Genomic DNA, 27554 nt, shown 5'->3' with positions numbered 1-27554 from the left:
CCTGAGAGCCAAGCAAGCCAGTGTCGGATGCAGAATCAGTACCAAGTTAAATCACCTGACTTGCACAAAGGAGCTTCCTTAGGGGCCGGAAAAATCTCAGGCAGAACCTCCCGCCGCAGCTCTTTCTGCTACATTCCTCTGGAAGGAAGAGCTGGGAAGATGGACTGAACAACCAGTGGCCAAGGCCCAGAAGAAACTGCACCCCACTCATTTATGCTGTATCTTCATGTAGATTTTAATTGCAACACAGACTGGGGAGCTAATCTTGGCAAAGTGTTAAGCTAGCCGTGGACGAGCTGATGCGCTCCGGGGTTTTTAAGACTACAACTGCCATCAGCCCCAGCCACTCAAGCTGACTGGGGAAGATGGGAGCTGTGGCCCACAATACGCTGGCGTGTACCAGCTTGGCCCAGGCTGGCATCAGCAGATAAACGTGTTCGCAATCCAGGCTAGTGTGCCAGCAACAGAATGGGCAGAAGACTCCGTTGTTGTTGTTTTTAAAGTAAAGCTTTTTTAAAAAACAGCTTTCAGGCATGAGCCGGTGCTACTCTCTCCTCTAGATCACAGGGTAGCACCACCATCTCACACTGGTTAATGACAGACAAGCAGGTTCCCCCTACCCCACCCCCCGCTCATCTGAAAGAGCACAGGAGAAACTGACAGTGGAATGTTAAGGCCATTGCAACTGGGGCGGGGTGGGTGTGGGGGCAAAATCCCACCCACCTAAAAACAAAAAAGGAGGTGTGGTGGTGACATTAAAGTGGGTTCCTGCTCAGCCACCATAACCAGGCCAGGGGGTTGAAATGGCCTTAGCATAGGCTAGTAACGAAAAAGAGGTTGGGGCAGGGGAAGAGAAGGATTAGAGCTTAGCAGTTATATCAGTATCAACTAGCTTATAATGATTAGTAAGGTTGGGGTAGCAAGGACACTTTCTCCACTTCTTTTTTTTTTGGGGGGGTGAGCCTGAACCGTTTGACAGCATGGAGGAGGCACTAGAGAGTTATATATGTTTTCAGAGAGGGAGAGACAGGGTGCCTGGCAACTAAAAGAGGCGTCAGTGTCTCTGCCCAAGCCCTGCTGACTTCCGTCAGCCAGGAGGATCGGAGCCACAGGGGGAAACATATTTGGTCTGCGTAAATCAGCCACAGTGAGAAATCTCTCCCTTGAGCAGGAGATGCAACGAGGAAGGCTGCCCCTTGATCTGCTTCTGTCTAAAATGGGAGACTCAGAGAACCTTCATTGCACACAGGAGCTCTCTATGCCTAGGCAGCAGCAAAGAAGAAACTTAAATATGGAAAACAGGGAGTGGGGAGAAACCCCTATCAGGCCCACGGCCCTCCGGAAAAGACAAGAGAAGCCTTGCAACTTTAGAGATACAGCTGCCTCCCCAACAAATTGTGAGAGGGAGCCTGTGCTGGGAAGCTGAAACCTCACACCAAGGTATCAGTAATATTTTAAAAGGGGAAGGGAGGGGTTCTGTTAGTGTGTTGTTTTTTTGTTTAGTCCCAAAGGGGAAGGGCAAATATATAGAACAGAGGAGGGGAAGAGATGCAAGATCCTGGTCCCGCTACATACAGACATGCCCCCGCATTGGATTGTATCCCATCTGGGGAGCAGAAGGGGGTTTGTTGGGGCAGAGCCCTTCACAGCATAGTCCAAATGCTATTGCACTCCGATTGGGGTGGCCCCCGCTCCAGGCCAAGAGCCGCAGCCAAAAAAGAGAGAGTCACAAATGAGCGAGGGTGGGCCCCCTTTTCGGCACCAGGCACATGGTGGGCAGCAGTGATGACTCTGCCCCCAGGCCGGCTACAAAGAGAACAGAAGAGTCCAGCGTCCCAACGCGGCTCTTGCAGGAGGAGGAGGAGCTGGTGGTGGGCGGTTGAGCCGCCTCCACCATCAGGCCAGGAACACCACGAAGATGATGAAGAAGACAATAAGGATGAGGAAGATTTTCACCATCAGCCACCGATTGGATGTGACGGACTGGAAATATTTCAGGATCTCCGTGTGGGCGCCTTCAACATTAAGCTGAGCATCTTCCACGTTGGCGTCAATTCTACAGGATTGGCAAAAAAGGGGGGAAAAGGGCAGGTGAAGCCTTCAGGAGGAGCTGCCAGCTTGCTTCTTGCCTCTAGGGGAGGAGGAATAACCCTATGGAAACAAAATAAATTCCTTCCAGTAGCACCTTAGAGACCAGCTAAGTTTGTTATCAGTATGAGCTTTTGTGTGCATGCACACTTCTTCAGATACACACACATGCACACGAAAGCCCAAACTTAGTTGGTCTCTAAGGTGGCGTAGCGTGGGCTGTCAGCACCTGGGGCAAGGCAAGTAATTTGCGGCCCCTAACCCGTGGATTTGCGCCCCCTAACCCTACCCCTAACCCCCAGATGTTCCGCCCGGTGCGGCCGGCCCCCCCCTGCACCCCCCACGCTACGCCACTGGTGCTACTGGAAGGAATTTATTTTGTTTCGACTACGGCAGACCAACACGGCTACCTACCTGTAACTAGACCTTTGGAAACAGCAACACTAAGTTGCCTCCCAGGATTCTTAATGAAATAACATACAGTAGTGCATTTTGCACGTATCAGACCAGTGTAATGCCACCCCTTTTGATTTGCAGCAGCTGGTTGCTGGCTGCAGTTGTCAAGCGATGAACACAACATTTGTGAGTTGCCCCGCTAAGGGTCATCTCTGTCTGTTGGGGGTGGTTTGCCCTTGTGTACCAGTTGCTAAGAATCACAAGTGGGAAGGAGAGCCGCTGCTGCGCTCAGGTCCAGCTTGCCAAGGCGGGAACAGGAAGCTGGACTTGGTGGGCCTTTGGCCTGATCCAGCAGTCAGGCTCTTCCCCACAAGTCTCCTCCCAAACAACCCTTGTGCTGCAATCCGCTGGCCTCCTCGAGAGGAACAGAGCTTTTCTCCCCTGCCCACTACCTTTGGATGGTCTCCTCTTGTTCTTTAACCATATGCGCCAACTGCTGGAATATGGAGCCCAGCTCCACGATAGTAGACTCGATGTTCTGCATGGTGTCTGCCCGGCTCTGGATGTACGTATCCTACAAAAGAGGAACGGGTGATGTGGGCAAGATGATCCTTAGGGTCCCTTCCAACTCTACAATTCTATGACTGCCTGCTCTCTTTTCTGTACCACTGTTACCAGGCAGATCTGTGGATATGGCACAACTGCAAGTAAGCCATGTGGTGGTCAATACTGATGATACAGAGCAGCCTTCGGCAGCTTGGTACCCTCCAGGTGTTTTTGGCGACAACTCCCATCTACAACTCCCATCATCCCTAACCACTGGCTATGCTGACTGGGGCTAATGGGAACTCAAGTTAAACAACATCTGGAGGGCCACAGGCTCTCTATCCTTGCTTCATGCCTCTGTAAGTGCATTTAATATTTGATCCCTGACTGGTTGGGATGTGTGTCTAGGACAGGGGTTGGAAACCTGTCAGGCTCTCCAGGAGGTGTTGGAAGCACAACTCTCATTACTACTGTCCATAATGACTGGGGAGGATGGGGATTGGAGTCCCAACCACAGCTTGCGGGCACCAGGCTCCCCATCTCTGTGTTAGTGTGATGTGAAAATGCAAAGCAGGGCTATGCAAGTAACAGACAGCTCAATTCTGACAGCCCCCCCCCAAACCAATAGGCTACAATTAGCAAGGCTGCCAAAGGAGAGAGAGCAAAGCTGCTCAGAAGAAACAGGGAGTTCCACCAGGGACACAAATGTTCATGTGTGCTTTTGTTTGTAGCCAGATGTTTCTTATCCTATAGCTCAGCCATGGGAAGCTAAAGAATGACAACACCCAAAATAAAGCCAGTCAGCCTCTCCCATTGCTCCACATCCCTTATTTTTAGTGCAAATGTCTGCAGGCCCACCCACGCCCCATGCCAAGGTACCTGCTCGTTGATGAGTTGCAGCTGCTGGCTGGCCCTGTTGTCCATGTCAATAGCCACGTCCCCCGAGTGCCGACGTTCGTCCTGAAGCATAGCGGAGCCACCTGTGGACATCAGCCAGCGAGGTCAGACTGCTTCCCCCAGCTCATTTCAACCCCACCTTCCCTCCTTCAATAGGGTACCTGCAGCACCACTTTCCAGTTCCCTCTGGCACCAGGGGACTCCCTGCTCCGACTCACCTAGATTGCTTGCGGCGAGGGGAATGGCGGAGACCGGGGGGCGGGAGAACTGTTCTCGCCGAGTCTTCTGCTGTTTAAGGTTCTGGGGAAGGAAGTTGGTTTTATTTTCCAGTAAGTCTTTATATCTTATCCAGACATTAAACAATGCTTTCCTGACAATATGGTTTTTAAATGCTTTATGTACTTTAACCTTGTCATACCACAAGTATGCATGCCACCCAAAAGCGTTATTAAAACCTTCTAAATCCAAAATGTCTGTGTTCTCAAGAAGCAGCCAGTCTTTCAGCCAGCAGAATGCTGCTGATTCATAATAAAGTTTAAGGTCTGGGAGGGTCAGGGCAAGCCAAGCAATCAAGGCGCTCAGGCTGGTGCACAAGTTAAAATTTCCCTTTCATCCCATTGCCCACACATCAATGCTCCTCCAGGTGTGGGGAAACATTGGCTCTCCAGACGTTGCTTGAACTACATCATCCATGGCCACTGGGGCTGATGGGAGTTGTATTCAGCAACATCTGGAGGCCCAAAGGTTCCCCCCAAGCTTGCTTTAAATCTAGTGACGGTGATCCATAAGGTTGTACAATTTACACAGACTTTTCACTACCTTTCATGGAAACTTAACACTGTCGTTTCCACTTTTTTTAGCCCATTTTTCTCCAAACAAGAGGGATAACAATATAGAAAATAAAGGTTCAAATTTAGGCAGTCTCCACATGCTGTTGCCTTTGATCAGGGTTGATAAGGCATTCATTTTATTATTGTGTTTATAGGTGTGTGTGTGAGAGAGAGAGAGAGAGTGTGTGTGTGTTGTCAGGAGATGCCTTATTTATGTTGTGTGAGGCAGCTAAAACAACGGAAGCTCACTTTAGCAAAGTCTGAGATTGCTGGCTTACAAGCAACTTACCTCTGTCCGCACCTCCAGAACAGACTTGAAATCGTTGGACATGGAGGCTAACTTGGACTAGAAAAGAAGGGAAGGGAAAAAGAGTGAGGAAGGCAAAATCTGACCTTCCTGCCACCCTCTCTGGCCAGAGAAAACCTATTCCCACATCCATACCCTGTCACTGCTGCTAATCCCATGCTAGGGAACGAACATTTCTTTATGTCCAATACATATAAGACTACAACAGCCTTCCTCAACCTCGGGTACTGGCTGGGGCTGATAGGAGCTGTGTTCCAAAACATCAAAAAGGCAAGCAGTGATGCATGAACAGTGTACCTCAAAATTCTACATCAAGAAAAAAAAAAGGTTCTGCAAGCTGAATAAATTATGCATATTATTTTCCAAGCTGTCAGAATTTATTCTATTGCTTGTGAGTTGGGGGGGGGGGAGTGAGCTATCTACAGTACCCAAGTCCTGTTCTTCTGGGATGGGGGAAACCCTCTGGCTCTGAAGACATTAAGGCCCGCAAACTTTTAGGCTTGCATTTTTTCAATCCTCTGCCTCAGGGCTGACCTGCAGTGACACCACCACGGTGTTGGAGTGAGTTTGCACGTGCCTCCCACTCTGGCTGCCTTTCGCTTTGACAAACTCTTGCAGCTGTGCGATCTGTTTGTTCAGGCTGTTGATGTCCTGTTGACAGAGAGAGAAAGAGGAACTGTCTGAAGAGGCAACGCAAGGTTGCCAAGAGGCGCTAGATCAGGAGACTGCCCCTTTAAGAGAGCTCGGAGGAGGAGGCGGCAACCAGCAAGCATGACACACCACAGTGGTGCCTCCCAGCTTCTCTGGCACTTGCTTAGCTTTCCTTCCCAACCCACTGGGCATTCCAAGTGATGCAGCGGAATGAAGAGAAAAGGCAGCCAAAGGAGGAGCAGGACAGAGGAGGCCCTCTAGCTCACCTGCTTGATGATGTAAGTCAGCTCCTCAATCTCCACCGCCTTGTCATCAAACAGAGATTTCCGCTTGGCCACTGAAGATACAGAAAAGTGTAGCGCATTAACCCATTTTCAGTCTGGGGGCCACATTCCCCTCTGGGCAACCTTCCAGGAGCCACATGCCACATGGTGGGTGGGACCAGAAGCAAACATAGGCAGATCAATGTAACCTTTGTAGAGTGGGATAGTTTCTGCACACACACCTCCCTATGCCTTTGGTTCAAGGAGGCAAGAGGTGTTATCAGAGCTAAAGGACACAGCCCAGGCAGAAACAAGGTAGGTTTGAATTAAGGCCCATAAGGGAAGAGATGAACTTTGGACAGTCCTGAGGGTTAGATCAGGAGGCCCTGAGGCTCCCCACCCTCTATATTAACTCCCATTCTCACCAACCAAGCCCGGCCCCTCTCCCTTCACTTGTGACTTCCACATTATGGAAGTGGAAGCTTGTCCTAGACAGGACAAGCTAAGGTGCCACAGTTGCTCTCAACCCAGCTCCCTGCCTTCGTCCAAGCACAGCATTCAGTGTCAACCACTGTGTACACCACTCCCCTGGCATCCCAAAACCTCCCCAGCTTTTCATCGACTTCAAATGACAAGTCAAAACTCAGCCAGCAACTGCGTGATGTGGATTGGTTTCCCCCACTCCCCACAGTAGGCTCCAGCTTCATCCACACTCCAAATACTTACAGATTGTTAGCTTCTCCAGCTTGGCAAAAGTGTTGCTGAGGTCCTTCCCAATCCGCCTGAGAACCACAAGGAGTTGAAATTAACAACAACGGATGCAGAACTCAACCGCCTTGCCTAATTTTTCATTTTATCATCAGATGTTCAAGTTACATGAAACTAACAAATCTTAAAATTAGAAGGGGCAAGGAGTTATTATGCACAGTGCTGGACCACCCCTGTGTGCTGGATTTCGACATTCCACATTTTCAAAAGGCCTTGCCCACCGGCGGAAAAGTGGTAGTGGCTTCAGGCAGGTTATCACAGAGCTCTTGCAAGATCTCCCCGTTGCTTCTCCTCACTTCTCTGGAGCCACCACCAGAAAAGCAAGGAGAAGCAGCTGCAGCTACTGGATTCCACAGCAAGATCTCATGGACCTCTCAATACTGCTTCTCCTCACTTCTCCAGAGCCCCTACGCATATCGCTTGCCCCCCACTGCTGCAAGAGAAGCAAGGAGAAGCGGCTGTGGTTTCCAAGTTCCGCTGAGATTTCACGGACCTCTTGTAAGGGCTAGGGAACCTCCAATTGTCTTCAACTGTTGGTCACAGCAGCTAGGGCTGATGGGAGCTGTAGTTCAGCAACACCTGGAGGTCCACAGATTCCCCAGCCTTCCTCCAAGCTTGTCCTCCATGTTTCCAACCGCTTACCAACTTAACCCCCACTCCCTGCTTCCAGTACATGCCATCTCACCAGCCATGAGTGCTGGACCTTACTGGCTGTGGGGCTGGGCTCCCGACACTGTATAGGGAAAACCTATTTCTCTGGATCCCCCTGCAGTGCTACATGTCCCTGAAACGTCCCCATGAAGCGATGGGTTGATAAACTCACTTGGCCATGACAGTGAATTCGCTTCTTTGCCGAATGGCGTTCAGCACTGGCTTGTTTGGCTGAAGCCCATTCTGAGAAAAAAAAAAGAAAATGAAAGACAATTGAGACTGTGTTAAGAATAAAGAAAAATGTGAAAGAAAGAGTAACCCCTGGACACTTCTCTTTTTACTGGTCCAACTTCTCCCAGGTGGGAAAATTTCTACCTACACCTGTCAGAATACCAGCCACACTTCGCTCCCTGTCTCACAACAAACAACAAGATGGTCCAGTAAAAAAAGATGCAACTTTATTTCTTTTGGGTCTCCAGCATTTTTAGATGCCAACCTTACGTACCCAGGAAATTCCTGCAGCCTGTGGGAGAATTTCTCCTGCAAGTTCTAAAGATCTCAGATGCCCACCCCACAGTAGCTCAGAGCAGGGCTTTTAGGGTTGCTGCCCGTGTTGGTGGAATGGCATTCCTTTCAGGATTCAACAGACGCCCTGCTATCTGCACTTTCAGAAATAGTAGCATACAGTTTTGTTCCAACAGGCTTTCTCCACTGGAGAAATGGATCTATGCCACAAGTATCTTTTTTGGGGGGTATAGTTTCAGTTTTGTTTTAAGTGTATCTGCTGGGTTTTGTGTTTTATCTGGTTATTTTACTGGTTTTTTTATACATTGCATTGACAATAAGTGTAGAACGCAATCATAAATTGATTATGGTGACGATAACGTTAACAATAATCAACCTGCCACTTAAGCTTATAAAATTACTTACAGTGGTACCTTGGTTCTCGAAGTTAATCCATTCTGGGAGTCCGTTCGACTCCCGAAACGGTTCGAGAACTAAGGCACAGTTTCTGATTGGCTGCAGGAGATTCCTGCACTCAAGCAGAAGCCATGTCGGAAGTTCGGCTTCTGAAAAACATTTGCAAACCGGAACACTTACTTCCGGGTTTGCGGCGTTCGAGAGCCGATTTGTTCAGGAGCCAAGCTGTTCAAGTACCAAGGTACCACTGTATATACTACATATTATTGCTGTATAAAGGCCAGTTACGCAAACAAAACATATATAAAGATTGATCGTTAAAATACACAACAAAAAATCCCATTTAAAACATTACAATGTGAAACACCCATAATTAAAATACCCATTAAAATAATCCCAGTATCCTGTTATAAGCCTTCTCAATGAGGTGTACAAATTTAACAATAAAACAGTTTTTTTAAAATCACAATTACATAACGTGACATTAAACACTAGAAAAGGCATTGAGAGGAAAGTCTCCATTTGTGGCAATGGAAACTTCCTTCCTGGGAATTAATAGAAGCTTGGTGGGCAGTGGAGGCGCCCTTGGTGGATTTTCATCAGCACCAAGAAAGTTAGGGAAAGTGAAACTCCCCTTTCCTGGGATCCAGACCATACTTCACTCACACACTCCCATTCATTCAATTACTCTCATGCACACACACAAATCATGCACATTAATTGCTGTTAATGTCTCATCTCACTTGGCCCTTTGTTAACATCGGGAACAGAACATATGACAGGCTCAGTGCATTCTCCACCCATTCCCATGCCTTGATTTACAGCTGTCTCTATCAGGCCCCCAGCCTAGAGAGGTGTAATTGCAGGAGTTCTGCACACTGGCCACAAGAGTTAGGTCTATCCAAATCCGCTTGCCTCCAACTCAGCCTTAAGTGGCACTCACCTGTCTGCTCTGCAAGGACTTGCAGGCGGAGAGAAATTCCTGGGTGCGATCTTGACACGACATGGTGTCCCACTGTGGAGGAGGTGGCGCAACTGGGCTTGCGGCAGGAGTGGCAGTGAGCGGGGGCAGAACTTGTGTCTGGGAAGGTCCCAGGTAAACGCCCTGCTCCGTGTTTCTAGAGCCGTGGCGTCTCCTCGTATTCATGGAGGCTCATAACCTGGTGCTGAAAGAGAGAGAGAGAGAGAGAGAGAGAGAGAGAGAAAGAGAAAGAGGGGGGGGGTCATCAGCGCCCAGCAACGAAAATTTCAACCTTGCTCTCAAATTGCACCAGACAGGCTTCCCCACCCCATTGTAAAAACACTTAAATCAACAAGGGGCAATCTGAAAGTTGTTAGACTCAAATTCCCATGATCCAGGTAGCAGCTGAGTGGACAGGGATAATGGGAGCTGTAGTTCAACATCTGGAGAGCCACTAGTTCCACCACTGACTTAAAGCCTGCAACCCTTTCAAGTATGGTGTTTATTATTGCATTTATTAATTAATTTTATATCTCACCCTTCCTCCGAAAGGAGCATCCGTGACCAATACAATTATTTTTATGGGGGCAGGAATCAATATATTAGAATACAAATATTACACACACACACACACACACACTATTCCAAACATGAAAACCATAAAAAATATTATCTGCTTTTAGCAGTTACTGATTTAAAGCTCCACCCCTCCCATCAAAAAATAAAAAACATATTGCCAATCTTGATAATTAATTTCACAATTTCCCATATTGTTTTCAGTCAGGTTAAACTTCTCATCAGGTCACAAATAATTATATAAATACTAGGGGTGGGGGAATTCTTGGGAGGGCACACTGAATTTAAAATTAATTGTTCAATGGGCTTTAACAGCTTGAGAAAGAACTGTGTGATTAGCCAAGGAACGTGCAGTTTGATGTATGGGCAGCCAGCTTGTTTCCAGTTCCCCCAGTTTTTCTTTTCCTTGGGCTCCTGTTAGAGCTTTTAAATCTCTGTAAAGGTATCTTATCGTGTGCAATCCCTTCTGTTTATAACCATTGGGCTGTATTTCTTTTGTTTTGATGTAGAACAAGGGATTGTAACAGAAAGGAGTAATTGGGGAGATCAGAGAGTGACCATAATTTCAAAGTCAGAGATGTGTTGCAGCCAAGGGATTTAAAATAAATTGACAACAAATGTGAGAGGTCTGTTTCATCATTAGAATTACATTTCATGCATGTGCTGCATCATAAATTTGGTGGAATCCTCCCAACCCCCGCCAATACAGTGGTACCTCGGGTTAAGAACTTAATTCGTTCCGGAGGTCCGTTCTTAACCTGAAACTGTTCTTAACCTGAAGCACCACTTTAGCTAATGGGGCCTCCTGCTGCTGCTGCGCCGCCAGAGCCTGATTTCTGTTCTCATCCTGAAGCAAAGCTCTTAACCTGAAGCACTATTTCTGGGTTAGCAGAGTCTGTAACCTGAAGCGTACGCAACCTAAAACGTATGTGACCCGAGGTACCACTGTATGTTGATTTGTATAGGTTGGCAGTCTTGCTTGCTTGCTTAGATGATTAAATAAAGAGATTCTAAAATCTTTCAAAAACTGGCAGATCAGTACAGAAAAGAAGGACTTGGAATAACATTTTTAACTTAGGTAAATTAATCATTTGTACAGTAGTCACCCGTCCCAACTATGTTGCCAGTTTGAGGGATCTAATTATATGTATTTGATGAAAGGCCTATTGTTCTTTTTCTTTAACTGTTTCTAACTTTTTGTAATCATTGCTCCAAGATACTTTATTTGCTTTCAGCACAATTTAATTTTGGATTGATTAAGGCGCAATTTATCCAGTTGTACGATATTGAAAGGCAACTTCTCTGACTTTTTGCAGTTGGATCCCATTCCCGAGATTTCACCTTAACAAAAAATCTTCAAGAACATTTGGTAATGATATATTTGGTTTTTCTAACCCTGATATCATCTGCAAATAGGTTAAGCTTTTGTTCCACTCCTTCCACTGATACTCCTTTAATCAAATCATCTCCCCTAACTTTGGTAGCCAAAGGGTCCAGGGATATGGCAAAAAGGAGGTGACAAAGGGTACCACTCTGCATACTGAATCTTGGGGGGTCCTGTCCATTAAGTCTGATAGTTGAAGAGCCTCCCCATTTTAGGAAACTTGCTCCTTAAACATTTTGTAAAAAAAAAAAAAGGAGATGAAGCCATCTAATCCTGGGGTGTTTGCAGGTTTTAGTTTAAGGGGATTTTTCCTATTTCATTTTCTGCTATAGATTCACAGAGATAACTTTGTTGATCTCTGTCCAGGGCTTTTAGATTTACTTTACTGAGATAACTGCTAATTTGCATATTATATGTTACTTTATATTTATATATTTCATCGTAGAAGCCTTTACATTCCCCCCCCCCCCACCTCTTCTTTATAAAGGTGTTTTCCTCCCTGTCCTTGAATACACGTGTTATATTTCTAGAATTTCTTATTAGTTCATAAACTAAGTTTTGATTTTTTGTCACAGAATTCTTAGTATTTTTTACTGATATATTGTGGCTTTTAAGAACATTGCAGTGCTGGCCCAAAACATCTTCCTTTCTGAAGCAAAGCCTAAATGGCACCACAACTACTCCAGTAGGGTCAACACAAAAAGTATTTGCTGCACTGTTCAGATATCAATCCCCACCACTCCTGAAGAAGACCACTTTGTCCTGCCACTTGGCTCCCAACACACACACACACCCTCGCTACCAGGATAAGGCTACCAATGGCTACTAACTCACTGTCAATGGCTACTATCTCCACTGTCAGAAGCAGTAAGTGTCTAAATACTAGTTTCTAGAAACCATCGATGGGGAGAGTGCTGTTTCATGCAGGTCCCGTTTGTAGGCTTCCCACTGGAGCATCTGAGTGGCCACATGCTGGCCTAGATAGGTCATTTGGTCTGAGCCAGCAGCCAGGCTCCTTCTACGTTTTTATGTTAACTCAGATCTCCACCAGAACTAAGCTGAAAAACAAACGAAGGCACCTGGTGGCCTAGGGCAAACTGCTCTGAACTACTAGCAACGGCTTCTTCCCCCACAGTGCTCAATACGAATCCAAGAGATTCCTAAGTCCCACTGCTTTCCTATTGGATTTGAAAAACTGCCACTCCTAATTCAGTGGGAGGAAATTTAGATTTCACAAAGGCCCAAGTAGTGATGCCAATTGGGCAGGTGAGAATCTGGCTGCTTTGTGGTTGTATGAACTAACACAGGGGTCAGCAACCTTTTTCAGCCGTGGGCCAGTCCACCATCCCTCAGACCATGTGGTGGGCCAGACTATTTTTTTTTTTGGGGGGGGGGAATGAACGTATTCCTATGCCCCACAAATAACCCAGAGATGCATTTTAAATAAAAGCACACATTTTACTCATGCAAAAACACCAGGCAGGCCCCACAAATAACCCAGAGATACATTTTAAATAAAAGGACACATTCTACTCATGTAAAAACATGCTGATTCTTGGACCGTCCGTGGGCCGGATTGAGAAGGCGATTGGGCAGCATCCGGCCCCCAGGCCTTAGGTTGCCTACCCCTGAACTAACATCTACTCTCCCCACAAGTTCTGAATCGCTTAACAATAACAGAAGATTATCAGTCTTCCAAACCACCACCTTGCTGGCACAAATAACAAAGAGTTTTGTGGCGATATAAGGAGACAGATTTATTGTAGCATAAGCTTTATTATTCGCTATATTTATAAAAAGCACTTTTAGATCATCCTTCACCTTCAAAGATACCAGAGTGGTATCCAATCGGCAGGAATAAACTAATTGTGGACATACTGGCTGGGGCTGATGGGAGCTGGAATCCCCTGACCCTGCTTAACATAAACATACAATGCAGCTGCATTTGAAATACTGTGCAGAAACAATATTAAGTAAACGGGGAAAGGTGCAGAAAAGAATGACTACAATTATCAAGGGGCTGGAGCACATTTCCTCCAAGGAAAAGAGAAGTCAATTGGGGCTTTCTTTTTTATAGGGGGAAAAAACACAGTCTGGGAGAGGGGAGGAAATATTACAGCAACTTCTATTATTACAAATTGTCTAACAAAGAGCGGAGAAAGAGAAACTGTTTCCCCTTCTCAGAGTCAGCAGCTTTGGAACAGGCATGCTATTTCATGCAGTATAATGCACAATTAACTTAATCAAACTTGCACTGTGGATATGAGCAGCTAGTAAAACATGTGCCACTAAAAGTGGATACCCTGAAAAGACCAACAAATCGGAAACCTTTGTATAGTTAATCGTTTTGACTTTTTTCTGAATGTAGCATATTTATTTATCCTATGACAAATATGTATAAAATCAGTATTTTAAAAACTTATCAAACATACTGCCTGAAGTTTTGGTGAAGTGCCTACTAGCTAGGACAGCTTTAAAAGAAAGCATTAGAAAGGGTTGTGGAAGAGGAAGAGCTCTACTAACTGTCAAAAATGAACTTCCTGTTCAAACACAGTCTACCCAGGAAGCCAACAGTCTACCCAGGAAGCCAACATCCAGCCTTGGAACACAGGGATTCTGTACCTCTCCTTCAATCAAGCTTACCTGAAAATAAGCCTCACTGTATTCAATGGGGTTTACACTCAGGGAAGGGCATACAGGACTGCAACTCCAATTTTATGAGAGGAAGGAAGCCAGGGCCCCTACGGTAGTGTTGGGGGTTCAGAGGGGCTCGGAAACCCCAGTGCAAGTGTGGGACTCAGACCCCTTCAGCACCAAACTGTGAACAGCATTGGCTCAGAGTCTCCCAATATCCATCTCCAGCCTTCCCCTCTCCAGTAAAGGGGGGAAAGTCTGGGGTATATTTGGACCCTCGGCGACACAGCCTTGGCCACCCCTTACCCAGATAACCAGCTCCAACCCTCCTTTCCTTTCTTAAAGCCAGAAGCACTACTGTAGTTGCACTGCACCCTCCAAAGCTCAATTAATCTGTAGGGTAAGGGTGGCAGGAAGGAGAGTAGAGTGGGGCTCCCCCATCACCCTCAGAAAGGGACAACATGGGTTGCTTGTCAGGGCGAGGGAAACTGGGGGCCGCTTGGGATCCTTCTGAAAACATAGATGAAGCTAAGCCAAAACAGAAAGTAAAACACAAAGTAACATAGGAAGCTGCATCTCTCATAACACTAGAATTAGAAAATAGTCAAGGAAGCTGGATGTTAAAAGGTTCAGGCAAAAGAGCGTATTTCTTTATACAGTGCATGGTTAAACTATAGAATTCGCCCCCACAAGAGGCAAGGATGGCCACCAAGTTGGATGGCTTTAAAAGAGGATTAGACAAATTCATGGCTGATAAGGCTATCAATGGTTACCGAGCATAATGGCTATGTTCTACCTCCAGTTGGAGGCAGGATTATTCTGAGTATCAGTTGCTGGAAAACACAGCAAGGGCGAGTGCTGTGCACTCAAATTGTGTTTGTGGACTTATCCGTTAAGCCACCATGAGAACAGGATGCTGGACTAGATGGACCAGTAGCCTGATCCAGCAGGATGTTCTTATGCCTTCTACAGAGCCAGCCCTACCAAACTCAGCATTGTTTACACTGACTGTCAGTGGGTGTCCAAAGTTTCACACAAGTGCTCTCTCCCAGCCCAACCTGGAGATGCTGGGAACTGGGACCTTCTGCATGCAAAGCAGATACTCTACCACTGAGCTACGACCCTTCCCCTCAAATTAAGATTCTAGTCCTCAGGGTCCACCACTGAGCTACGGCCCTTTCTTGAGGGGCTGCCACACACACAGAATCATGGAATTGTAGAGTTGGAAGGGACTACGGGGGTCATCTAGTCCAACCCCCTGCAATGCAGAAATTGCCCTACATGGGACTCAAACCCACAAGGTCCTAATAAGGTTGGCGGTTCGAATCCCCGCGGCGGGGTGCGCTCCCACTGCTCGGTCCCAGCGCCTGCCAACCTAGCAGTTCGAAAGCACCTCCGGGTGCAAGTAGATAAATAGGGACCGCTTACCAGCGGGAAGGTAAACGGCGTTTCCGTGTGCGGCTCTGGCTCTGGCTCTGGCCAGAGCAGCGATGTCACGCTGGCCACGTGACCCGGAATTGTCTCCGGACAGCGCTGGCCCCTGGCCTCTTGAGTGAGATGGGCGCACAACCCCAGAGTCTGTCAAGACTGGCCCGTACGGGCAGGGGTACCTTTACCTTTACCTTTACCGACTGAGCTATCCGGGTGAGGTTGAAAGAAGGGAAAGGTTTTGAACCACTATCTGTGGAAGAGGAAAGTGGAGAGTTTGGGGGGGCGGGCGGGGAGAGAGAGAGAGACCTCAATTCGTAATGATACCCAGAAAAGGAGGAGGGAGAAAAGCTTTCATTCCTGTCAGAAAGGGGAGGGGGAGGACACACGAGGGGAAGGACTTGGACCAATAGGCTGGGGGGGGGATTTGGAGCAGGACCCGAAAGAGAAGCGTTTGGAGACCACCATCTGTGGGGAAGGCGGAAACATTTCACGGGGACACACAAAGGGGGGGGGGGAAAGGGCTCCGGCCGCTGTCCCTGAAAAAGGGGGGAACTCTTTGAAGCGGGAGGGGGGACCACACCGGGTGGGGGAACTTTTACGGAGGAGCACCGCGCTCGGCAAGAGTAGCGGGGGGGGGGGGGCGACGGCGAAGCCTGAGGCGTATATGAGAGGCGGACCCCCGACTCACCGGCTTCGCGGACCCGGACCCAGCTCTAGGCGCTGCCTCCCTCCTCAGTTCCGAACACCGGCCTCCGGATCGAACGACCAAACAAGCCGAAAGGAGGGCGGGCCGCCGACGTCACTGCCACGTACCCCCTCGGCGGCCAACGTCACACGCACGACGCCGAGAGCGACGTCTGTTAGCAGCGCCTCCTCCGCCAGCGCGCGTGCTCGCGTACGTCCTCCCCGCCCCTCGAGCGACGCGGCTTCTTTTCGCTGACGTTGCGGTTGAGGGAGGCGGGGCTCTGTTGCTATGCGACAAAAGGCGGGCGCTTTCCGGGATCCTTGGAAAACGAGGAGGGAGTGTAGAGTGGGGATTTTGTTGCTAGGCAACTAAGAGCCGGCGGGGCCTTGCATTCCAGAATAAAGGGTTTACCTGGGAGTAAACTGTAATTGAAATGGGTCGGGCTGGATTCTGAGTAAATGTGCGTAGGATTGGGCCGTAACTTAACCCAACAAGCTGAGGAGAAGAAGAAGAAAGAAGAAACGTTGTGACAGGTAGAGATTCGGCTGGTGAGGCTTTTCTAGCAGCTGTTCTTCAGGGTTTCAGGCAGTGGATGTTTCCAGCTCTATCTGGAGATGCCAGACACTGAACAAAATAAAATAAAATAAAAGTTCCTTCCAGTAGCACCTTAGAGAACAACTAAGTTAGTTATTGGTATGAGCTTTTATGTGCACACGAAAGCTCAAACCAATAACTAACTTAGTTGGTCTCTAAGGTGCTATTGGAAGGATTATTATTATTATTTTTCAACTACAGCAGACCAACACGGCTACCTCCTGTAAACAGAGACTGAACCTAAGACCTACATGCAAAGCAGATGTTCTGCCACTCAACTACAGTCCGTCCCCCAAAATCAAATGAAGTAGTACGGAAACACTACAATAGAGTACTACAAAGAGGTCATATTCTCCATTCTTTCCTTATGCATTGTTTAGTAAAGTTTAATGGAAGATAAGGCTGTCAATGGCTACTAGTCACAATGGCTGTGCTCTTCCCCCACTGTCAGGGCAGTAAGGCTTTTGAATTTCAGTTGCTGAAAACCACAGCAGCTCTTGTGCTTAGGTGCTGCTTGCAGGTTTCCCACCAGCATCTAGTTGTTCACAGTGAACAGGCTGCTGGACTATATATGTCATTGGCCTGACCCAGCACACTCTTCTTGTGTTCTTATGTTGGTAGTCAAATTAAATGTTACCTTGATACGCTCTAGCATCCATTTCCTTTCTTTACCCTTTGTTTTTACCCCCCACCCCACTGACAATATTTCAGCAATAAACTCCTTGGGAGCAGAGTATCTGTGTTAGCAGGTAAAGTGCACGATAAACCACAACATAATTTGAGTTTGGAACCTACAAATTGGGCAGGCCAGATCCAACACTGTTGGCAGTCTTCCAACTAACCCACCCACCATCTGTTGTGGCTGCCAGATGGCACTTGGAAAGAAAAAAAACTTTTCTTTTTCTGAATATCCTAAACAAGCAAGTATGAATGTAGCAAGCTCTGCGTGAATGTAGCAACTAAAATCCTACTTCCACACAAGCCAAGTACATACAGAGATAGCAAACAGAGGTCTAACTTAGAAGAAGAGGAACTAAAATAAATCTTAACAAATTGTCATTTTAAATAGTCTAGTCATCAGCAACATCCCTATCAATGAAAACAAGTGGGCCTTGGCCACTGAAGAAAAAAATCACATAAACTAAGAATCTTCAAAGGAAAGGAAGACCCTGAATATTTCTGTTCTGTCAGCTGGGACTTTATTTCTCTATCACATGCAGGGTGGGGTGGCATCAATGGTTGGCACGCCTGGGGGCATGCTCAAAGACCCTGCTGGACCTTCTCACCCTCTGCACCATTGTTGGCTGCTTGTTCACCTTCCTCTTCTTGCATTTTAATGGTGTTGCAAGGCCAAAAGAACCACCACCTACTCATGTACCTCTTGGTCTGGCCCAGAGAGAAGCAGCTGCAGTGGCATTGAGTGATGAGGAGCTGCTACCCCTGCCTGCTTCCTCATTGGCATGCTGTGTCAAGCAATGGTGAGGCAAAGGAGTTGCAATGACAGTGGATCAAGGGTGGATAATACCTTTCAGCCTGAGGGCGGCATTTAATTATGGGCAACCTTCCGAGGGCCATATTTCAGTGGCAGGTGGGCCCAGAGGTAAAATGGATGGAGCAACAGATGTAAATTATACCTACCAACATGAGTTTGACCAAACTGCGGGAGGTAGTGGAAGACAGGAGTGTGGCGTGCTCTGGTCCATGGGGTCACGAAGAGTCGGACACAAATAAACGACTAAACAACAACAACATAGTAGGCTAGTCTCTATGCACAATCACATATCCCTCCCTCTCCTCCATCAGGGCTAGCAAGAGGCACGGACAGGCACATTCTAACCTGGCAAAGGCACCTAGAGCCAGTGAAGTGGCCTGGGGAGGGTTCTGAGGCCAGGTAGAGAGGCCTGGAGGGTTACAATTGGCCCCCAGGCCTGATGTTTCCTCATCTCTAGCTCAGTGAGGCTTACTGAAGGTATCTCTTGTCCCTCAAACCTGCAACTGGCCCCGATGTAGGAAATGTTAACTTTTTCTCTGGCCCATCCATCAAAACATCTGATGGAAAGGGGTGTGAGGAATAAAAAGACAGGCTTTTACTTGCTGCATGGGATATTGCGCTGTGTTCATGGGTCAAAAGTCCAAGCCTTTCCCACATAATTAATTACGATCCCAAAAAAACTGTTTGAATTCCTCACTTCCCATTACTAGTCCTCTCCTTTCTCTTCCTGACCATTATCAAAATGGGTATCTGCTATCTTGGGCAGCCAAGAATTTCACAGAAAGCCATGCATGATAGTTAAAGTTTATTCCCCTTAGCTGTAAGACTGCCTGTATTTTGCAGCAATGCTGCCATAGCCTGCTCTGTATTCTCTGTCCACATTCTCTCTCTCCTCAGTAAGTTTCCCCAAATTTCTCAGAGGTATCGGGTTGAGGTTCTTGATCGCTGTTCAGATGACTGGGCCCAGCCACTTCTGTGCTCATGCTCTTCAAGGAATCTCGCTTTGTGCTGAAGAGAGAAACACGTCTCCAGATCACGTGGATCTTTGTGCTTTCAGTCCGATGGCCCAGATCTTCGGTAGATGTCTTCTTCCCAGTTGCCAACCTTTCCCTTAAGCTATGTCTTCTCTTTTTTTTCACTGCAAACAAAAATTATAAGATCATGTCAATGGGGGGGGGGGACCAGCAAAACCAGGACAGCTTTACCCTTTTGGTCTCCATAACCCTCTAAAGGGCCCTGTGCCAACACATGGCATAATTGGGCACCAGAGACCAATGCCACAAGCACCAATTTTGCTGGGTGGCATTGTCTGCCGCTGAAACTCTTGCTGTTCTGGGATAGCTTGCATGCTGCTGTGGCAGTGTGTTGAGAAGAAAAGCCCTGCTGGCTCAAGGCAAAGGCCCATCTAGTCCTCTATTCAGAGGAGCCATCTAGGTGCCTATAAAAAGCCCGCAAGCAGACCCTATGTGTTAGAAGAGGTCTGGTGCAATTAAGATGGATACACCGGCATGTTCAGGCATGGAGGCTCCAAGTTCCAGTTTCTAAACATTGGGTTGTAATGGTAGCCATAGCTGGAGCAGACCTATTTAAATGAATAGATGTGATGAACTTCTATCCATTAATGTGTCTACTCTCAGTATAACTTGGTTAGATACAACTTGCTGGTCCATGGCATGCAATGAATTTTTTTGTAGGGGAACAGGGCCAGAGGCACCAGCTTGCAAGAGTGATGGGGGGAGAGAGATGCACGTGTGAGCATCTTAAGCAGGTCAGAAACTTACTGGGCTTTGGGAAGGAGGTGCCAGGCCTCTGACAGATTATTGGAGCATTGCTGCCTCCGGGAGGGCTTTGGGAAGGTGGTGGGAGGGCTCTTGGACCCCGTCATTCTAATTTACCAGGAACATTTAGGGGACTAACCTAGTCCCCCTAGTCCACTGACTGCAAGCCACTGTTGCTGGACATAATCCTGTCCTCTGAAGCAACTGAAAAGAGGTCTGCTTCAGTCTTCTGTGTGACGGGCCTTCTGATATTTGAAGGCCACTATCATGTCTACTTAAATATTTGCTTCTTCGGGGTAAGCATACCCTGCTCCTCTTCCTTGTCCCCCACAACAGTTTCTCATAGGACATGCTTTCCAGATCCTTCGCCATCCCAGTTGCCCTCTTCTGAACATGCTGCAGTTTATCATCATGCTTCTTAAAATGTAGTGCTCAGAACTACTCCACATATATTCCGACCAGCAGAGAATAGAGTGGAGCTATTACTCATTATCTGGTCAGAATGCTTCTGTGTAAATAATCTCTCCCTCTTACCTGCCCCAGCCAGTGTGGCCAATGGGATGATGGGAGTTGTAGGATAGCAGCATCTGGAAGGTTCCCACCCCTGTTCTGCAGGGCTATCAAGGTTTGGGATTATTTGCAGTTAGCTAATCTAGCATCAGTCTACATTGTTATAAAGCAATCCTATGCATGTTCATCCAGAGGCTGTCCCATTTTGTTTAATTGGGTTTATTTGCAGATAAATGTGCAGAGATTTGCAGCCTTAAAAAAAAAAATCTATATCAGTTTCTTCTACATTGGTAAGAAGCTGAAAAGGCTATTTATATTAGGTTATTATTTCACTATTTACTGATTAATTTTAAAGGTTGTAAATTAGATTATCATGATCTTGTTTAGAAGCATATTCTCCTCAGGGTGGCCAGATGCACAAGGACAGGGCTTAATAATTGTGCTGAAGAAGGAATTTCAGCAAGTGTATCCTCTAATGTATAAGGCAGCTTCTGGTTTAAATTAAATCTACAAGGAAAAAATGTATGAATATAAAAGTACCCCGAAAATGATGGTTTCCTACAGTGTGAACAACCACAGTGAGCATTTGGGCTTGTGCACCCTGTTTTCCTCTTTTATACACATATGATTAAGAAAACCTTGGTTTCTTGAGTGATGATTTTAGAACTTGCTAGGATTTGAGATTTCAGCTTGATCCTGGCTTGTTCTTACTAACCAGGTCTGGACCTTGATCACACAACAGTGTTTTGTTTAAAAGTGAAAGCATCACATCTCTGTGATGATGTGAAATAACAACAACAAAAAATTATTATTATTATTATTATTATTATTATTATTATTATTATTACCCCACCCATCTGGCTGGGTTTCCCCAGCCACTCTGGGTGGCTCCCAACAGAATTAATGATAATTAATAATAATAATAATAATAATAATAATAGGGGAGCATGCTAACAGCTGGTTTATTGCAGTTGGAAACTGCATTTACTCATTCAGCTTTTTAGCAGGAATGGAAAATATGCACCTAACTCCTGTCAAGTTCCTCCCATCGGAATCTTCCCTCCTGTTGCCTGGGCCGATTCCTCAACAAGCTCCTCCCACTTGCATGCGCGAGCTCCGCCCCCTTTCCGAGGCCCCACCCTCTTCGAACCTCGCTCGCCCCTTAGGTTCCATCCGAGGGCTTGCCCGCCCACGTGCGCAGGGCGCTGGGGATTCCCCGAATTTTCTCAGCTCCGGTGAGGGGAAACCCCTCCACGGGATTCCCTCCTGCGATCGGGGATGCGGAGGAGGCGTCACCTTTTTCCGAGGCTGGAGCAGTCGTTTGGGGCGCGGATGGTGCTGCTACTGAGTTTGTGTCTAGCCCTTCGGAGGAAAGCACTTCATTGGATTCCACACAGCCCATCGCCCGCCGCGCGGCGCCTGGACGGGGCCCGTCCCGGCCCGCCAAAGGGGCCTGCCGCCGCCGCAGCCTTATTCCCTAGGCGGCTTTTGTGAGGTCACGCTTTCGCCTCGGCTCCAACTTTGGCGGAGGAAAGTTGCCTCGCCTCACTCTGCCCACCATCATCCACCGTTTTCCTTAAAAAAATAAGAAAAAAGATTATTCTTTTATATTATATCACTTGCGTTTGTTATAAAATATATCACCTTCCGATCCCGGATCCCAACTCCCTTCGTTACCAAGGTGGCTGCGATCCTAGCACGTTTCCCTAGGAGGGAGTAAATCCCATACAGATTGAATGAGACTTACTTCTGGTTTTATGTATGGATTTAAGCAATTTAGTATACTGCTTAACTACAGTAGTCTCTAAGTTTACAAATATATGGTACAAAAAATAAAAATACGATTGCGCTGCCAGGGGCATTAAAGCCACATTTCCCCCTCAAAATCAAATCCCATTGCCTTGAGAAGGTAAGAGCAGCCTGGCTGCTGCATCAGGCCAAAGGATCAGGATAGCTTGTCCAACACCCTCTTCTCACAATGGCCAAAGAGATGACACAATGGACAGTCCCAAAGCAGGGCATGGGTGCAATAGCCACTCTCCCTGCTTGTGATTCCCAGCATATTGCCTCCAAGAGAGGAGGGAGAGAATACATGGGCATCCTTTTTTCTGCTCCATAATTCCTCTCCAAGCCCCTGTCAATGGTGAGAGTTTTGTAGTAGGGATAGTTTGCAGAATGACACAGAAAGCTTCCCAAACTGCATCCAAAAATGCAGACAGGGTAGTTGTGGCATATAAGAGATGTTGGGTGGAGAAATCAGCAAAGGCAGTTCTGCAGATTGCAGCATTAAATAATAATAGAATGATTATTATTACATTATATCCCACCAGTCCTCTGGGGAGCTCAAGATCACATACAGGTAATTTATTTATTTATACATACATACATACATTCATACATACATACATACCCTGCCCATCTGGCTGGGTTTCCCCAGCTACTCTGGGCGGCTTCCAACCGAATATTAAAAACAATACAGCGTCAGACATTAAAAACTTCCCTAAACAGGGCTGCCTTCAGATGTCTTCTAAAAGTCGGATAGTTGTTTATTGCCTTGACATCTGCTGGGAGGGTGTTCCACAGGGCAGGTGCCACTACCGAGAAGGCCCTCTGCCTGGTTCCCTGTAACCTCACTTCTCGCAGCGAGGGAACCACCAGAAGGCCCTTGGTGCTGGACCTCAGTGGTTCCCCCACAACAGCCCTGTGAGGTAGATTAAGCCTGGTGTGGGGAACCTTTGCCCTTCTAGTTGTTGATGAACTACAATTCCCATCAGCCCTAGCAAGCATACATAGCAAGTGTAGTTCAGCAACACCGGGATGACTAAATGTTCCCCATGCCTAGATTAGGTTGAGAGACAGCGGCATGGTGACCAAGTTGGGTTGTGAGCTCCAGTCTTCCCAGTACTAGTCCAGCACTCTTGAACCACACACTGCACCACATACAATATATAGTATGAAAGCTGTGTTAGTCTGTTATGATTAAAAACCCAGTGTGGTACAGTGGTAAGAGCATTGGACCAGGACCAGGAAATAAAGGTAAAGGTAAAGGTACCCCTGCCCGTACGGGCCAGTCTTGACAGACTCTGGGGTTGTGCGCCCATCTCACTCAAGAGGCCAGGGGCCAGCGCTGTCCGGAGACACTTCCGGGTCACGTGGCCAGCGTGACATCGCTGCTCTGGCGAGCCAGAGCCGCACACGGAAACGCCGTTTACCTTCCCGCTGGTAAGCGGTCCCTATTTATCTACTTGCACCCGGAGGTGCTTTCGAACTGCTAGGTTGGCAGGCGCTGGGACCGAGCAGCGGGAGCGCACCCCGCCGCAGGGATTCGAACCGCCGACCTTTCGATCGGCAAGCCCTAGGCGCTGAGGCTTTAACCCACAGCGCCACCTGCGTCCCAGGAAATAGCAGGGTTCAAATCCCGACTCGGCCATGAAACTCAATGAGTTGGGCCACTCATTCTCATCTTAACCTACCTCACAGGGTTGTTTTGGAGATTAAATGAGAAGGGGGAGAACCATGAATGCCGCCTTAGCTTGTTGGAGAAAACGGTGGGATAAAAATGTAAGAATTAAAGAGAAATGTTTTGGGTAGAATCTTAAGTCTAACTTTTAATAAGCTTTTTTTATGGGAATATGAATAATAATAATAATATGTCCTTTTGTGGTGGGGGGCATTCAAGGGCTTTCTTTATAGTAAAGGTAAAAGTAAAGGCACCCCTGACCATTAGGTCCAGTCATGGCCGACTCTGGGGTTGCGGTGCTCATCTCGCTTTATTGGCTGAGGGAGCCGGTCTACAGCTTCCGGGTCATGTGGCCAGCATGACTAAGGCACTTCTGGCGAACCAGAGCAGCGCATGGAAACGCCGTTTACCTTCCCGTCGGAGCTGTACCTATTTATCTACTTGCACTTTGACATGCTTTGGAACTGCTAGGTTGGCAGGAGCAGGGACCGAGCAACGGGAGCTCACCCGGTCGCAGGGATTCGAACCGCCGACCTTCTGATCGGCAAGTCCTAGGCTCTGTGGTTTAACCCACAGCGCCACCCACGTCCCTGTTTCTTTGTAGGAATAGCACATTAAAAAAAAAAGATGTGGAATAATATGAGCAGCTCTTGCTGGATCATATTCAAGGTCTGTTTGATGAAGCAGGCTCTAGCCCTTGAAAGATGAGGCCATGACATTTGTTAGCCTTAAAGGTGCCACAGCACTCTAACTACAACAGACCAATGTGACTACATGGGGGGGTGGAAGGCAGGGAAACCTATCTTCTGGTGGAGCCACAGCCAATGGCGGAGAAACTCACCCCAACTGGCAGTAAAAAAGAAATTAGGCATCTGGTCCCTGGCTGAAGGCAGAGTGAGGTTGGTGGGGGGAGTTCCACATTTAGCCCTCATGGACCAGTCTCCACAGTGGCTTCCCCTCAGGAATTAGTGATATCCAGCTCACTCTTACTGCTCAGAACCAGTAAAATCACTGACCGTTACTAACAAGTCTCTTGACTTACACTGGTCTCTTCACAATGGAGCTAAGGGGTTGTATTCAGTTATTTCTGACAGTGGACAACCCAGAGGCTTCTGGGAAGCTCATGAAGGATATAACCATGGGTCTGGATCCAGCCCAATTGCCTTCTAAATCTGGTCTGCTGACGGTCCGAGAATCAGTGTGCTTTTACATGAGTAGAATGTGTCCTTTTATTTAAAATGCATCTCTGGGTTATTTGTGGGGCATAGGAATTGGTTCATTCTCCCCCCCAATATATTCCAGCCCCCCACAAAGTCTGAGGGACAGTGGACCAGCCCCCTGCTGGAAAACTTTGCTGACCCCTGGATATAACCTTCCTCTTCTAATACCCCTTTTCCTGCATTTCAGAGGTTGACTACTGCTGGAAATGGAGTCTCCACTTTTGTTAGTGGGATTACTAGAGCTGACCTGCATGGATTTGCCCAATGATATTGTAAGCCAGTAGTCATGAGCCCCATGGCCACAGCAAAAGTCCAAAAATTACCATGTTGTATGAAGGAGTTTCATGGAGGACCCTGAGTTTCTAGAATTATTTTTCTAACCCTACTATTATTTTAAAGATCTATCATACCCATCTCTTTTTCTAAGCTAAATAACCACAAATGCTTTTAGCTTTTCCTCACAGGGACTGTGGGTTTTCCACTCATCCCCTCAATCTTGGGCCGCATTCGCACTGTACATTTAAAGGAGTATTATACCACTTTGAACTATTGTGGCTTCCCCCAAAGAATCCTGGGAACTGGAGTTTCCCCCTCACTCCCCTCACAGAGGTACAATATCAAAAGTTCCCTAGGAAAAGACACTCGTGGTTAATCCACTCTGGAGACTGTCGCTCTCTGTGAGGGGGAATAGCGGTCTCTTATGAGAACTCTTGACGTTCTTGTTGGAAACTGTTTTGATCTTTTCTAGTATATAGCAGTATGCATTTTAATAAATCTGCAAATCCGATCGTGGATGGGGCAACACTCCCCCTGAAAATGCAGGTTCCCAGTCTGGGTATTTTACTGGATTCGGCCCAGAGCCTGGATGCCCAGATTTATGTGGTAGCCAAAACTGCATTTGCGCAGTTAAATCTTGTGTGCCAGCTGTGTCCATTCCTGGAGAATTCTCATCTAGTTTAGTTACATCCCATTTGGATTACTGTAACATGGTCCGTATAGTTAAAGCCATGGTTTTCCCAGTAGTGATGTATGGAAGTGAGAGCTGGACCATAAAGAAGGCTGATCGCTGAAGAACTGATGCTTTTGAATTATGGTGCTGGAGGAGACTCTTGAGAGTCGCATGGACTGCAAGAAGATCAAACCCATCCATTCTTAAGGAAATCAGCCCTGAGTGCTCATTGGAAGGACAGATCGTGAAGCTGAGGCTCCAATACTTTGTCCACCTCATGAGAAGAGAAGACTCCCTGGAAAAGACCCTGATGCTGGGAAAGATGGAGGGCACAAGGAGAAGGGGACGACAGAGGACGAGATGGTGGGACAGTGTTCTCGAAGCTACGAACATGAGTCTGACCAAACTGCGGGAGGCAGTGGAAGACAGGAGTGCCTGGCGTGCTCTGGTCCATGGGGTCACGAAGAGTCGGACACGACTAAACAACAACAACAACAACAACATGCTCTATGTAGGGCTTTATTTGAAGTGCTTGAAAACTCCAACAAACGAAGAGCTGCAGGCAAACTCTTGACTGGGGCTGGTTGCAGGGAGCCTATTACTCCCTTCTTTCGACTGCTCCACTGGCTGTTTCTGGGCTCAGTTCGAAGTGTTGGTTATGACCTATAGAGCATTATACAGCTTATGCCCAGGCTCTCTGAAGGACCATATTCTGCGACACAAACCTGCCCAGGCTCTGAGATCTTTTTTTTTTATTATTATTAAAGATTTTTATTAATTTCCAATTTTTTAACATAAACAAAAACAACATAAAAACAAACACAAAAACTCATATTTTCTTAACCTTATTTCCATAACCCTCTTTTCCCGGACTTCCCCATACCTTTCCCTTTTTGCATCCTTAATTTTGAACCATTATTCAGCAAGCCTTCTTAACCAATTAAATGTAAATTCATTCTCTTTTTCAATTCCACCCTAAAATTAAACACAATTTTCCACTGCAATTCTACGTCTTCTTTTCCCTTAGCATTTTAGCACTCCTCAATTTTATAATAATTCTTAAGATACATCTTAAATTTCTTCCAATCTTCTTCCACAGTCTCTTTCTCTTGGTCGCGGATTCTGCCAGTCATTTCTGCCAGTCCCATAAAGTCAATCACTTTCGCCTGCCATTCCTCCAGCGTGGGTAGCTCTTGTGTCTTCCAATACTTTGCTAGAAGAATCCTTGCTGCCGTAGTAGCGTACAAAAAGAAATTCTTATCCTTCTTCGGCACCAACTGGCCGACCATACCCAAGAGAAATGCCTCTGGTTTCTTGTTAAATGTGCACTTAAGCACTTTCTTAATTTCATTATAAATCATTTCCCAGAAGGCCTTAATCTTTGGGCAGGTCCACCAAAGGTGGAAAAAGGTACCTTCAGTCTCTTTACATTTCCAACATTTGTTACTGGGCAGATGATAAATCTTCGCAAGCTTGACTGGGGTCATGTACCACCTGTAAATCATTTTCATAATGTTTTCTCGTAAGGCATTACATGCCGTAAATTTAATACCTGTGGTCCA

General features: G+C 46.9%; 1 protein-coding gene and 2 long non-coding RNA genes across 4 annotated transcripts; 1 reads left to right on the top strand and 2 right to left on the bottom strand.

Moving 5' to 3' along the window:
• Positions 1 to 210: 210 nt before the first annotated feature.
• Positions 211 to 16148, bottom strand: STX5 (syntaxin 5). Its single transcript, XM_079958348.1, has 11 exons — positions 15993 to 16148; positions 9262 to 9484; positions 7570 to 7640; positions 6705 to 6760; positions 5982 to 6052; positions 5599 to 5715; positions 5047 to 5103; positions 4146 to 4227; positions 3910 to 4010; positions 2937 to 3058; positions 211 to 2056 (listed from the first exon to the last, which is right to left on the bottom strand). Exons 2-11 carry the CDS (start codon positions 9463 to 9465, stop codon positions 1897 to 1899), a joined length of 1041 nt encoding a protein of 346 aa, XP_079814474.1. The 5' UTR covers positions 9466 to 9484; positions 15993 to 16148; the 3' UTR covers positions 211 to 1896.
• Positions 16149 to 16351: 203 nt separating this feature from the next.
• On the top strand, positions 16352 to 17225 carry LOC307205882. The gene is made up of 2 exons (XR_013834151.1): positions 16352 to 16522; positions 16785 to 17225. It is a non-coding gene; the product is annotated as an uncharacterized lncRNA (long non-coding RNA).
• A 1642-nt stretch (positions 17226 to 18867) lies between these two features.
• On the bottom strand, positions 18868 to 22315 carry LOC307205817. Of its 2 annotated transcripts, none has more exons than XR_013834074.1 (3): positions 22041 to 22315; positions 21660 to 21938; positions 18868 to 19213 (listed from the first exon to the last, which is right to left on the bottom strand). It is a non-coding gene; the product is annotated as an uncharacterized lncRNA (long non-coding RNA). The 2 variants fall into 2 exon arrangements; XR_013834075.1 differs by having other exon boundaries at positions 22111 to 22314.
• Positions 22316 to 27554: the final 5239 nt, after the last annotated feature.

Source organism: Podarcis cretensis, assembly GCF_951804945.1.
Source record: "Podarcis cretensis genome assembly, chromosome: 16".
NCBI classification, from domain to species: Eukaryota; Metazoa; Chordata; class Lepidosauria; order Squamata; family Lacertidae; genus Podarcis; species Podarcis cretensis.
This window is presented reverse-complemented; position numbering and strand designations above follow the sequence as displayed.